General features: G+C 47.0%; 1 protein-coding gene across 4 annotated transcripts in view; it reads left to right on the top strand.

Annotated features, from left to right (window-relative positions):
* LOC128405186 (afadin- and alpha-actinin-binding protein-like) overlaps positions 1 to 13,481 on the top strand; it is a 29,075-nt gene extending 15,594 nt beyond the window's left edge. For all 4 annotated transcript variants that reach the window (XM_053371528.1, XM_053371527.1, XM_053371529.1 and 1 more), the window contains 6 exons: positions 446 to 530; positions 2,045 to 2,193; positions 10,026 to 10,199; positions 11,058 to 11,184; positions 11,713 to 11,884; positions 12,883 to 13,481. In XM_053371528.1, coding sequence (XP_053227503.1) covers positions 446 to 530; positions 2,045 to 2,193; positions 10,026 to 10,199; positions 11,058 to 11,184; positions 11,713 to 11,884; positions 12,883 to 13,012 — 837 coding nt within the window. In that variant the 3' untranslated portion in view covers positions 13,013 to 13,481. The remainder of the gene's footprint in view (positions 1 to 445; positions 531 to 2,044; positions 2,194 to 10,025; positions 10,200 to 11,057; positions 11,185 to 11,712; positions 11,885 to 12,882) is intronic.
* The last annotated feature ends 218 nt before the right edge of the window (positions 13,482 to 13,699 follow it).

The following is a 13,699-nucleotide window of genomic DNA, read 5'->3' as shown; positions in this document are numbered from 1 at the left end:
GAAGGTAAATGGTGTTTCCATGCGCCGCTCTGGTTCTCCAGAAGCGGCTTAGTCATGCTGGCCACATGACCCGGAAGCTGTACGCCGGCTGCCTTGGCCAATAAAGCGAGATGAGCGCCGCAACTCCAGAGTCGGCCACGACTGGACCTAACGTTCAGGGGTTCCTTTACCTTTACCTTTTTATCTGTTTGGATTGACCCAGCCAATCTTGGTGGCTTCCAACATAATACAAAAATGTATCAGAACATATATACATAATACAAACATATACATAATACATAATACAACATATACATTATACAAAAATGTATCAGAACATATATAGGGCTGCCTTCAGATGTCTTTTGAAGGTTGTATATCTACTTATCTCCTTGACATCTGATGGGAGGGTGATCCACAGTCCTTTGACTTCTCTGGTGCTCAGCTGCTGCTTTCTCTTCTCCAGGATGCAGAGCTAAGCTGCCCATACAAGGCCTTCCAGGAGCAGTGGAGCAGGCTGAAGAGCAGCCTCAAGACCCTTGGGGGTCAAGGTATGGTTTTGGAAGCTGCAAGTTCTTTCCACTGATTTTTGGCTCCCATATCACATTATTCTTATCCTCGAAATTCCCTGGGAAAAGAGGCACTGGTGATGGTCGCAAACAGGGCCGGATTTAGGTTTGACGAGGCCTTAAGCTACTGAAGGTAATGGGGCCCTTCATATGTCCAGCTGTCCTTTGTCAACAACAAATTGTCACTGTATTTTTGTGTTGAATATATGGTATATGCTATATGCTCATTTATGGTCCTAATAGCCCTTTGCACATAACAAAACATGTATTTTATCAAAGTAATTGTTGAACTTATCTTATGTTTTGGAAATGTATATCCAGTTTTTTTCCTTTGAATTTTTTGGGGGCCCCCAAGAGAGTGGGGCCCTAAGCTTGTTTAGCTTATAAATAAATTGGCACTGGTCACAAATTTAGATTGGATGAGATTCCAAAAGGGTTGCGCACATTCCTGGAGAATAGCAGCTATAATGGTTCCTCTGCATATAGCAACTTCTCTGTATGTCAAATGCTGGGATTACACAGGGCAAGGTCGTTTTTGCTTCCATAATGGGTGTGGAGAGAGAAGCTGGCTGAAATCCACACTGCAACATTTGATTGCATGTCTCACCCGGTTCCTATGTTGGCTTATGTTGGTTCTTAACGTTGTTCAGTTCAGGGATGACATGTGCAAGACCTTAGCAGCAGTAAAACACAGCATGGAACTTGGCATGCATAGCAGAACGAAAGCTTGGTTACTTGGCCTTGTTCTCTTGTGGTATCAGCAAGCCCCCTTTTGCCTGAATTGAAAAGCCAGAAATCGTCATCAGCTCAAAAAGAACCAACAAAGGTGGTCTGGCTGACATTTTTTGCAGTGTTTTGTTCAGCTTTGATTCTGGCTGGAGCTAATTCGAAAGCAACAAGAGCCATAATCCTCCTATAATCCTCATGAAAGTTTACTGGCAACAAGGACACTTGCTTATATCAAAACTTGGTGCATTGTTACCACTAAAATGCAGCCTTCCTTAGCAGTGATGTTTATAAAGCAAAGGCATGGTATGTTAGGAACGCAACAGGTGAACCTGCTCTGACCTATCAGATTGCCTTAAGACACTTACACCACCTGGAAGGGTGTGTTTGTATGTACACTGTTATCTTTAAAAATATTGCATACAATAACGAACTGATCCGGTTTTCAGCTTTAAAAATATGCAAGGTACTTTAAGAACTTTACAACAACCCTGTGAGGTAGATCAGTTTATTCCCATCTTGCAGTGGAGTCTAGCTTTTCAACTCTCTTCACCAAACCATACTGATCCTGAAATCTCTTTAAGTGCAGCTTGAAGCTTGAAATTATTTTTAACATTTTTGGACCCACCAGACAAGCTGATGCGTTGGAAGTCCTGAGTTCGAATGCTCCAAAATCTGTGTCTCTCTTGTAGCTTCCTTCTCTGAGCCTCCTAGTGCTGAAATGTTGGGGTCCATAAAGACACATCCCTGCTTTCCCTTTCCCTCCACAGCTGTCTATGCTGCTGATTCCTGCGTATCTGAGGGAGGTGGGCAAGACCCGGTAATCAGCGTGACGGATCACGAGAAGGAAATCATGAAGCTAAAGGGAGAAATTGAGGAGAGCAGGGTGCTGATTGCATTGCAGCAACAATGTTTCCAGGTAAAGGAAAGATTTTGGTCCATTTTGGACCTTCTCCAGGCTCTCCTGTCTGCCCTCTGCAGGTGACACATCAGATTTTAGGCCAGGAGTCAGCAACCTTTTTCAGCAGGGGGCTGGTCCACTGTCCCTCAGACCTTGTGGGGGGCCGGAATATATTTTGGAAAAGAAAAAAAAGAACGAATTCCTATACCCCACAAATAACCCAGAGATGCATTTTAAATGAAAGGACACATTCTACTCATGTCAAAACACACTGATTCCCGGACCGTCCGAGGGCCGGATTGAGAAGGCGATTGGGCCGCATCCAGCCCCTGGGCCTTAGGTTGCCTGTCCCTGCTTTAGGCAGCCACAGGAAAGGGCTGTTTGTACTCAGCACCTGCCCTGCATGGTGGGGAGCCTGGGTCAGCTATGGGCATTAAAGCAAGCCCACTCCACCTGAAGCTTTATCCAGTAACTCTACGCATTTCTCACACAGTTTTAAAGCTCTTCCAAAAAACCCCCATAAGGTCTAGAAACTTGAAAACTGAGGCTCTCCAATAATAACTGGATTCCTTGTGCATTTGAGCACAATACACACATAAATGTCCCAGTGCAGTATTTGTTATTGCTGCAAGGCATGAGGCTCTTGTGAACTACAAGTGTGCACCGTGCAAAAATACGCTTGTTGCACTGAGAAGAACCAGGAGCGGTGCCCAGTGGATTGATAGATGACGTGCCAATGACTACAGTTTAAAGCTGTGCCAGAGCCTTCAACTCGCTGCTGACACATTCCTGAGAGCACCCTCTTCCTAGTCCTAAATAGGCATATTTCTGGGGGCTTTGGGACATGCAGGTGGGTCTCAGTAGGGAGACAGTTCATGCTGGAGAAGGCAGTCCTTCGGTTATCCTGGCCCCAAGACATAAAGTCAATCCCAGCACTTTGAACTGTGGTTTGTTGCAGTGAAACAAACCACAATCCTGGGTTCAGACATAACACCAAGCCATCCCCTTTGTGGTTTGTTTAGCCAGTTGTGCGAAGTGGGAGGGCTTAAGCTGCATGCACCAATCCTTAGCTTGTGCACAGTATGGTTTTATAAATCAGAATTTATGGCTTAGTACTGGACGTGAGTGGCGCTGTGGGTTAAACCACAGAGCCTGGGACTTGCCGATCAGAAGGTCGGCGGTTCAAATCCCCGCAACGGGGTGAGCTCCTGTTGCTCGGTCCCAGCTCCTGCTAACCTAGCAGTTCGAAAGCACGTCAAAGTGCAAGTAGATAAATAGGTAAACGGCATTTCCGTGCGCTGCTCTGGTTCGCCAGAAGCGGCTTAGTCATGCTGGCCACATGACCTGGAAGCTGTATGCTGGCTCCCTTGGCCAATAAAGCGAGATGAGCGCCGCAACCCCAGAGTCGGCCACGACTGGACCTAATGGTCAGGGGTCCCCTACTGTGTTCATATGTTGCAAGCGTAGGTATTTGAATTAAAGAAGCCACGTTTCCTATAAACAGTCTGGCTGTGATATTCTGAATCAGTTGAAATTTCCAAGGACTTGAGCCAATCCGGGGGGTCCGGCACGCTTCCTCTGCGCGGCTCTGATTCTTCCCCCAGGGACCTCCGACTCCAGCAGCACGTAAACACAGCGGAACAGAAGCAGGAACGTCGTGTGAGGGCAATAACTCAGGCTGGACGCAGGCTGTCTCCTTATCTTAGATTTAAGTCTTTATTCCTTAGCATAACACGACAGCTATAAATCCTGGCGACAGAGCACACATCTTGCTCCTTTCTTGCAACGGAGCAAAACACACACTGAGAGAAACACAGTAAAACACTCCTCTCAGTATTCTAAAACCACGCCTCAAAATGTGAGACGTCACTCAGAACTTCTTAACCCTGTGAGTTCTGAGCCTCTCTCCACACCCCCTCTCGAATCACATTTTGAGAGGACTTCTGAGTGTTCAACACTTTCCCCATTGCCTTCCGCCCCTTCCTGGCATCTTTGTTAGGCACCTGTTGAACCTCACAAATCTCAGGTTCGCACTGTGCGAAACCAACCCATGCATTTGTGACCTGAAACCTCTCAGGTGGAATTCCCTTTGTTGCCCGAGATGACCGCCTGGGCACAAACTGGGGTGCTACTTCTGACCCACTGGGGCCAGCAAGTGCGTCTTCCTCATCAGAAGAGTCCCCCTCTGACTTGACACGTCTGTGAGCTTTCTCCATTATGCGTACAGGAGATGAGGGCTCACTCTTGGACACTCTTTTAACAACCTGTGGAGACGCCCTACTCTGTTCAGGGACCTGGTCTCCACCAGCAGGTTCAGGCTCTGGCTCTCCCTCCTCCTCAGAGTCAGACAGACAATCTGAGTGAACGTCAGAGCTCGCTTTGCGCCTTGCCCAACCATCCTGCTCAAAGAACTCAGCCTGTTTACTGACCAGAAGCTTGGTCTGATCACCTTCTGGATATGCAAATCTCCATCCTTTTGCCGCAGGCTCATACCCACAGAAGATCATTTCCTGGTACCTTGGGCCACCCTCCTGCTGCAGAAACTTTGGTACAGGCACCATGGCTCTGCTACCAAAAGTGCGAAAGAAATGCACAAGCAGTTTCTGTCGATGAAGCAGGAAATACGGGGTGTCACCTACCACTGCATTGTAGCACCTGTTCATCGTGAAATTGGCTGTCTTTACCGCCTCCCCCCAAAAACTTTGAGGCAAACCAGAGTCATCCAGTAGAATCTCTGATGCTTGAACCAGAGCTTTACTCCTAAGCTCTGCCACGCCACTGTCCTGAGGAGAAGTCACCTTGTGACGTATCCCCCTCTGGCGAAAGAAACCCTTTAGAGCAGACCCAGTGACCTCTGAACCTCGGTCACACTTGAACCCCTGCACCTTGGTGGAGAACCTTAGTTCCACCTCTGCCACCCAATCTTTGATCAGTTGTGTTGCCTCCTCCTTAGTTCTCAGCGTGTACGCCCATGCGTTCCGCGTAAAATCATCTGTCAGCACCATCAGAACCTTGGCCTTGCCCAGACTTGGCTGTGGCATACCAAAAAGGTCTGCATGCACAAGCTCAAAAGGCTTAGTGGTTACTCTTTCCACCCTGGGATAATTATATCCCTTGTTCCTGGCTTTTCTGCAAGCCTTGCAATTCAAAGGTTGACTACATTCTTTTACCCTGCAACCTTTGGTGCACTCTGATAACATCTGAATGTCTTCACAGGAACCATGTGACATTCTCTTGTGCCACACGCAAGCACACGACACATGAGTGTGATCAGTGGCTTTCCCAGCATTCCCCTCACCCTCCAGAGGTGTTTCCAGAACAAAGAGGTTGTTCTGATTCTTCTCAATACTTATTAGCTGTTTCCCCCCTCTGGAAATTGTACAAACATTGTTCTCAAAACTCACTGCATATCCCTCCTGTAAAAGACAAGGTACAGATAACAGACAATGTTTTATCTCAGGTACGACATAGACCTTCAGCTCTGCCTGTAAGAAAGAGACAAACAAAGTCCCCATATTAGCCACACGTCTCTGTGAATGATCAGCAAAGACAACTGTTTTCTCAGCTGAAACAGCTCTGCAGTTCCTCATTTGTCCATCAGGTGGTGCTGTTACCAGATGGGCATTGGTAGCAGAGTCCACAATCCAACGCAGCACTCTCTCCCCCCTGGAGTTGTCCTTCTTTGTTGCCTTAGCAACGGACTTCTTGCTCCCCCCGACCTTGGGGCCTTCGCTGCAGGTGTTCTCCAAAACTGCCAGCGAAGCAGTCAGCTGATAAGCTTTCCTACGCCTGCCTCCTCTGCAGGCCTGGTTGCCATGGAAACCCGGCTGGTTCCCATGGGAAGCAACCTTGGACACATCCTGCCCTGTCTCCCTTGCTCTCTGTGGGCAGCTCCGACACAGATGTTCAGAAGAATTGCAGACAAAACAACGCCGAGTGGAAAACTTTGCAAACTTGCCTTTGGTCTTCTCTGCCCCCCCAACCGTTCCAGCAGCACTCTTTGAGGCTTTTCTGCCTTTGGGGACGTGGCCTTTGGCTTCTGCTGTGGTTTCTCTGCAAACCCCCTCCAGCTCCTGCCAAACAGCCTGGGCACTCTCAAGACCCTTGGAATGGCCTGCACCCCCACTCTCAGGTGCATCTCTCTTCTCTTCTCTCAGCTGCTCTCCAGCACACAGCTCATGTGTTGAGGCATTGCAATAGCTCTCCAACACAGTCCCAGCCCCCTCTGGGCTTTCTGGGCGTCCCTCAGCCCCTCTTGGGCTTGGTGCCTCCTCAGAGCAACTCTCAGCCCCCTCTGGCCTGGCTCCCACTGCATTCTTCAGTGCCTGCCGCCACTCGACCCAGGGCTTGCTCCCGTCCACCTTATCAAAAGGGACTGACGACTTCTGGCTGTCTGCCATCTTCTCCCGGGGCCCGGCCTACTTACAGTACAGTAGCAGCGCCTCCCGGTCCGGCAGATCCTTCCCAGTGAGCTCCCTTCTGGGCACAACTCCAACTGGTTCCAGCCTCTCCTTAGCTGGCTTTTGGCTGCAGTCTTCCTTCCCAGCGTCTCATCAGCTGGCTTCTCCCACACACACGAACGTTGCTTATCTCTGCTTCAGGCGTTTGCTGATGACCCCATAACCTGAGCCAATCCGGGGGGTCCGGCACGCTTCCTCTGCGCGGCTCTGATTCTTCCCCCAGGGACCTCCGACTCCAGCAGCACGTAAACACAGCGGAACAGAAGCAGGAACGTCGTGTGAGGGCAATAACTCAGGCTGGACGCAGGCTGTCTCCTTATCTTAGATTTAAGTCTTTATTCCTTAGCATAACACAACAGCTATAAATCCTGGCGACAGAGCACACATCTTGCTCCTTTCTTGCAACGGAGCAAAACACACACTGAGAGAAACACAGTAAAACACTCCTCTCAGTATTCTAAAACCACGCCTCAAAATGTGAGACGTCACTCAGAACTTCTTAACCCTGTGAGTTCTGAGCCTCTCTCCACAGGACTCTCCTCAAAGGCAGCCCTGTTGCAGGAATCCAGATGGGATGCAATTTAAGTGTATGTCACCCTAGCCAAATGTGCAGCTTCAAGGAATGGGCTTAGTTGGTGCTGATACATAAGCATCTAAGGTGATAGCAAAGTCCAGAAGAACCCCCAAATGGGAACACCTGTTTTCAAGCGGAAAGCTACCCCATCAAAAATCAGTTACACACTTCTGAGTCAGCTCTGCCAACCAGGAACACCTCTGTCCTGTCTGGATTAAGCTTCACATTGCCCACAAGAAGTCTACTGCCTCTAGGGCTCAGTTCAGAACCTCTATGCAGCTTTTTCATGAAGTGGAAATAAAAAATAGAGTGTGGTGTCAACAACATACTGAACTCCAAACTCCCGGGTGCTTCTTTGCAGTTTCATATAGATATTGCACAACTTGTGGACAGCAGCCAATGATCATGGCCAGCAAAACCTTCTGAAATTGACACTCTCAATAGGGTGGCCAGGGGTTGAGTGTGCATGTAGCTGGCATCACATCTCCAGTTATCCTGCCCAGATGCTCTGGCTGCACAAACTAAGATCAATAATAATAATAATAATAATAATAATAATAATATAATTTATTTATACCCTGCCCATCTGGCTGGGTTTTCCCAGCCACTCTGGGCGGCTCCCAACAGAATATTAAAATACAATAGTCTATTCAACATTAAAAGCTTCCCTAAACAGGGCTGCCTTCAGATGTCTTCTAAAAGTCTGGTAGTTGTTTTTCTCTTTGACATCTGGTGGGAGGGAGTTCCACAGGGCGGGTGCCACCACCGAGAAGGCTCTCTGCCTGGTTCCCTGTAACTTGGCTTCTCACAGCGAGGGAACCACCAGAAGGCCCTCGGCACTGGACCTCAGTGTCCGGGCAGAACGATGGGGGTGGAGACGCTCCTTCAGATATACTGGACCGAGGCCAGCAAGCAGGTGCCAAATGTCCACTGGAAGGGGGGAAGTTGCATACAGAGCGTTAGAGAGTTTGCTTGGGCTGAAGTGGGGGGGTCTCCTTTTGGAAGAGGAAGTTGGAAGTACTCTAAGGTAACTGGAATTCATCCTAAAGTATTGAATTCATCAGGACAGGCGACTGAGTACACATGGAATTGCAGCAAGTGTGATGGAAGAGCAGGGTTCTTTCTGTGAGTTGGTGCACAAATAATTGGGCTGTGGGAAAAGGTCTATGACTTGTACTTACAGGCTGCTGTTTGCAGACTTTATATGGCTGAACCCCACACACCATCAGCAGCAGGTGCTTGTGAAGTTTCATCCCTTGTTATTTCAGCCTTTTAGTTCCCTCTACTGGCTGAATCATGTAGCACCACAAACTGGTTGGTAGTCTTGCCTTCTTGCAAGGAACAATGAGAACCATAGTTCTGACCGTAGAATTACCAGCACCAAACTGTGGTTTCCAGGACTCAGTTACTGGGAAACGCATGGCTGTTAAAACTGGGGCAGAACCAATGCAAGTTTGTAATGGAGACGTGTTCTGTTCCTACTCCCCTTGGCGGAAAGCTCTGTAATCAGAAAGGGTGGCTCGTTTATTTGTTTACAGACTTTACTGAATAATTTTTTTAAAAAATCAGTTACCAAACATGTTGTCTTCCAAGACAAATACATGTACAGGTGTTAACTCTTGCATTCAGTCATCCACATGGAAGGGAGATAACTCTACTCTTGTTAATAAATGATATAAATCGAGAGTCAAACCCATCTTTCTTTGGTATTCCTCTTATCACCCTCTGATAAGTGAGTTTAGCGTTCCATAAATGCTATATTTCACACATATTGGGCCCAACTTTCTGTGATGGGAGGGGTGGTTTTTTCCCCAATTGCTTTTTCCTAAAAAAATTTTTTATTCATTTTATAACACAAATAAAGAACACAAACAGAAAAGACAAGCAATACAAACAAATTCTTGCCATATCCTTATTTTTCTAAACTTTGTTAAGTGGGTTCCCCAAGTCCCACCTATCTGATTTTCATTTTACTTCATCTTTAGCAGTTTACATATCTCATAGTTTCTAAGCATCTTTTTTTTATCACACTTAAAATAACTTCACATTTTATCACTTACAAATAATACTATTTTAAAACACACTATCTTCTACTTCTAACCCTACAGCCTATATCCACTTCCAAAGCTATTCCAATATTTAAATATTAACATATTTTTTCAAATATTCCTTAAACTTCTTCCAATCTTCTTCCACTGTCTCTTCTCTCTGGTCTCGGAGTCTCCTGGTCAGTTCGGCAAGTTCCATATACAGTGGTGCCCCGCTAGACGAATGCCTCGCAAGATGAAAAACCCGCTAGACGAAAGGGTTTTCCGTTTTTGAGTTGCTTCGCAAGACAAATTTCCCTATGGGCTTGCTTCGCAAGACGAAAACGTCTTGCAAGTCTTGCGATTTTTTTCTGCTCCCCCCCCCTTTTTCTAATCCGCTAAGCTGCTAATAGCCTTTTAGCTGCTAAGCCACTAAGCCTTTAATAGCCGCTAAGCCGCTAATAGCGCTAAGCCGCTAAGCCACTAATAGGGTTGCTTCGCAAGACGAAAAAACTGCTAGACGAAGAGACTCGCGGAACGGATTATTTTCGTCTTGCGAGGCACCACTGTAATGGTTTCCCCCCCAATTGTAAGCAACTATTTGTCTCGCTGCTCATAAGAAAGAAGGCCAGCACTTTATGCTTGACATTTTGGATTGGTAGCATTGGCAGCAGGGCTAACATGGGGTTGGGTACAAGATGTTGCCCCGTAATGGTGGATGACAGAGAAAAAATCCGTTGTTTCTTCATTTCATTTTCCCACCCAAAGTGACATGTCTCCTCCTTTCAGGAGCAATTGACCGCTGCCTCCAGTTCAGAGCTCCCAGCTCACCTGAAGGGATCTTATTTTCTGGAGGAACAGCAGTTGCTGCAAGAAGAACAGAATAGATTTGAGGAGCAGAAACAAGCATTTGAAGTAGAGCGGAAAAACTTCACGGAAGCGGCCATTCGGCTGGGGTGGGAGGTAGGCAGCTACTTTCCTGAAGACCTGAAGCCAAGTTGTCACCTTTATACATTTTTAACAAGCAGCAGCAATGCCTCCTTGAGAATGATGAAACAGGGTAGGGCAGATGTGGGCCTTCTATATGTTGTTGGGCTCTGAATCCCATCAGTCAGTGGTCAGGGATGATGGGAGTTGTAGTCCAAAGGTTCCTCATCCCTGATAGATTCATCTTCTTAAACCTCAAGTTTATCCACAGAGCCTAGGGCTTGCCGACCAGAAGGTCAGCGGTTGGAATCCCCGCAACGGGGTGAGCTCCTGTTGTTCGGTCCCAGCTCCTGCCCACCTAGCAGTTCGAAAGCACGTCAAAGTGCAAGTAGATAAATAGGTACTGCTCTGGTGGGAAGGTAAATGGCGTTTCCATGTGCTGCTCTGGTTGTCTGTGGGCAAACGCCGGCTCCCTCGGCCTATAGTGCGAGATGAGTGCCACAACCCCAAAGTCATCTACGACTGGACCTAACAGTCAGAGGTACCTTTACCTTTTATTTCCCCAGGAACAAACATAAAGTCAAATTGCCTTCTCATAGTCTGGCATGTCAGGGAAAAGGCTAGGCTGGGACCCTTCTCATGAACACCTAGTTCTTTGTTTGGAGGTTGTGTGTGTGTGTGTGTGTGTGTGTGAATGAATGAATGAATGAATATGACATAGAGGATTATTGTGAGCTCCTAGAATCTTAAGCAGTATAGCTCAACCACAAGTTGATCATCTCACTGAGCTTTGGGCCATGGAAGGAGAAGTTCTGAGTGCTCTCAAGATGACTGAGAGATTGGTAGAATTCTGGAAATAGATAATAATCTGTCTTCTTTTCTTCTCCTTGGCAGAGGAAGCAGTTTGAGCAACGCAAGGCCCTATTCTTGCAACAAGGATTCTTGTCTTCGTGGCCAGGATTTGATGTGAGAGATCCTTCCCGAAGGCTCTCTGCCCCAGTGGCTGCCAGGGGGGTGCAAGGTAATTGTCTCCACCTCTAGTATAGCTTCAAAACACATGGCAGGTGTGTTCTACTGTGGTTATGCCTGTGTTTTCTGTAGTAGATACGTAAAGGCAGAAATGCATAGAAATCCTGTCTGTCTCTGTCTTTGGAGGTCTCCAAAAGTGTTATTGTCTTGTGTGTGTGTTTGTTTGTTTGTTTGTTTGTTTGTTTGCTTGTTTGCTTGTTTGTTTATTCAGTGTGTGACCCACTTTTTCACCCCACAGTGCTAATGGTCTTGCATTTTGCAGAGTTATGCTACAGAGTGTTGCTGGCATAGGCTCATAGGTCTTGCTGTCTAAAAGCCACAGAAATGGGAAACTGCTCCACGGGATTGCAAAGTTTGATTTGGTGCCATCTGGCCATCTGCTGCTGGATTGCAGGACTTGATGATGATGATGTATTAAATTTGATGGACCTTTGTTCTGATCCCTCTGGGCTCGTCTTGACATTCTTAACTGCTTATGCGGCTTTCTGCTTTGTAACCCATTTTTCCCCCTTGACCACAGACGAGCATTTGCTCAAACAAAGGACCTGGAACAAACCCATCTGTACTCCTTATCCAAAGGTCATGATCACTCCTTGCTGCAGCCCAGTGCAGGTCTTAAGAAGAAAACACCTTGCTTCAAACCCAACCAGCCCCACCATGTGCAGGCAACAGCTGGTCCTCCCAGATGACTGGTAAGGCCATCGTTGCTCCTGGTCTAATTAGGCAGCAGGGTGGGGGCTGATGGAGATCCAGTCCAGACTTGGGGATGACCTTCCAGGCACACTGAATTTCCCAACACTGTCCTAGTCCTGCATTGCCTTATGCAACAACTGAGCCTTTCTGTATTGCTAAAAGAAACCTCCTGTGCGTTGTTGACCCATGCCTGTTTGTTGCTTACATCAATAGCTGATAGGATTGGACATAGTAACTGCAACTGGAGTGTATTTATGAATGAATGAATGAATGAATATGACAGAGAGGACACTTGCCTCTGTTTCTGTAGTTTGTCTACAGGGATGGAAGGCATGCGTGCCATTATCAAAATGTCAATGTTAGATTTTTTTGTGGCAAATTAAATAAAAATCAGCTAAAAAAATAAACAAATAAATACCGTATTTTGCGCCCCATAGGACGCACCGGCCCATAAGGCGCACCTAGTTTTTTGGGGGGGAAATAAAGAAAAAATAATTATTTCCCCCCCAGGCGCGGGGCTAGGGCAGGGGAAGCCCGAGCTTCCCCTGACCCCAGCCCCCAGAACAGGCTGCTCTGCGCAAGCTGTGGGAGCCCTCCCGCGGCTTGGCCGGAGCTACCCAAAGCCCCGACGCAACTGCCCAGTGCGCCGGGGCTTCGGGATAAGAGGCGGCTCTGCGCAAGCCAGGGGAGGGCTCCCGCGGCTTGCGCAGAGTTTCCTGAAGCCTGGAGAGCGAGAGGGGTCGGTGCGCACCAACCCCTCTCGCTCTCCAGGCTTCAGCGAAAGCTTGCATTCGCCCCATAGGACGCACACACATTTACCCTTCCTTTTTAGAGGGGGAAAAGTGCGTCCTATAGGGCGAAAAATACGGTAATGCCCTCTTGTCCATAAATAGGAAGGGATTTTTTTGGATTTCAACAGCCTACACACAAGGAAGAATGGGCATACAATAACCACATGTGTATTTATTCATTTATTATTTTGGTCTCTTCCTTCTAGGCCAGCTTCTCCTCCACAGCTCTGGCAAAGTAGGAGGAGCTGCCAAAACACAGCTTGCCAAACTGAGATGTCTGTGAAAGATGAGCTTCAGGGTGACCTTTTAGAACACTTCCTGGACAGCTTTCTCTAGGGATGCTCTTAACCTTGCTACCTGAGTGGGTTTTTGGTTTTTTTTAAAAAAGTTCCATTTCAATATATTTTGCTGTCTTAGTTATAAGAAGCCGAAATGTTAATGCATGACTCCTTAACCTCAGTAGAACTTACAAGAGATGGCTTTCCCTCATTTGAAATTCTATTCATTGCTTCTGCTTAGGAAAAGCTGCTAATGGGAATAAAATATGCAATTGAACTGTTTTGTATGCAAGTATAGAAGTGATATAATCATTACTGGTAACTGATGCTGGTAACTGGACATTTGAATTTTATATGTTAATACATCTGCTCTTAGGGGTGTAATGTTAATGTCCATTTTCCCCCATCTGTATCCCAGAACGTTCCAGTGGGGAAGGTTTTTAAGAATTTACAAGTTAAGCACCCTGTTATACCTCATCTCTTTTAAAAGTTTTCTCCTGTTTTTGTGGCCATAGAATTGGGGGTTTCTTCAATAATAAAAACGTGTTTTTATCCGTGTATGGTATCTGGCTTAATTTTGGAAGGGTTTTTGGAAAGGTATGCTTCCTTGATTTTCAGAGGCCTCGGCGCAGCTAATACTCTGACTGACTTGGCTCAGGTACCATGAGAGAGTTCAGTTCATGGTCCCAGTGTTTGGTCTCAATGCAGCTTTAACCAACTTGCTGAAGCTGAGCGGATCTGGTCA

The sequence above is a fragment of the Podarcis raffonei genome, chromosome 17 (genome assembly GCF_027172205.1).
Source record: "Podarcis raffonei isolate rPodRaf1 chromosome 17, rPodRaf1.pri, whole genome shotgun sequence".
Taxonomy (NCBI): domain Eukaryota; kingdom Metazoa; phylum Chordata; class Lepidosauria; order Squamata; family Lacertidae; genus Podarcis; species Podarcis raffonei.
Note: the sequence above shows the minus strand (reverse complement) of the source record. Positions and strands in the feature narration are given on the sequence as shown.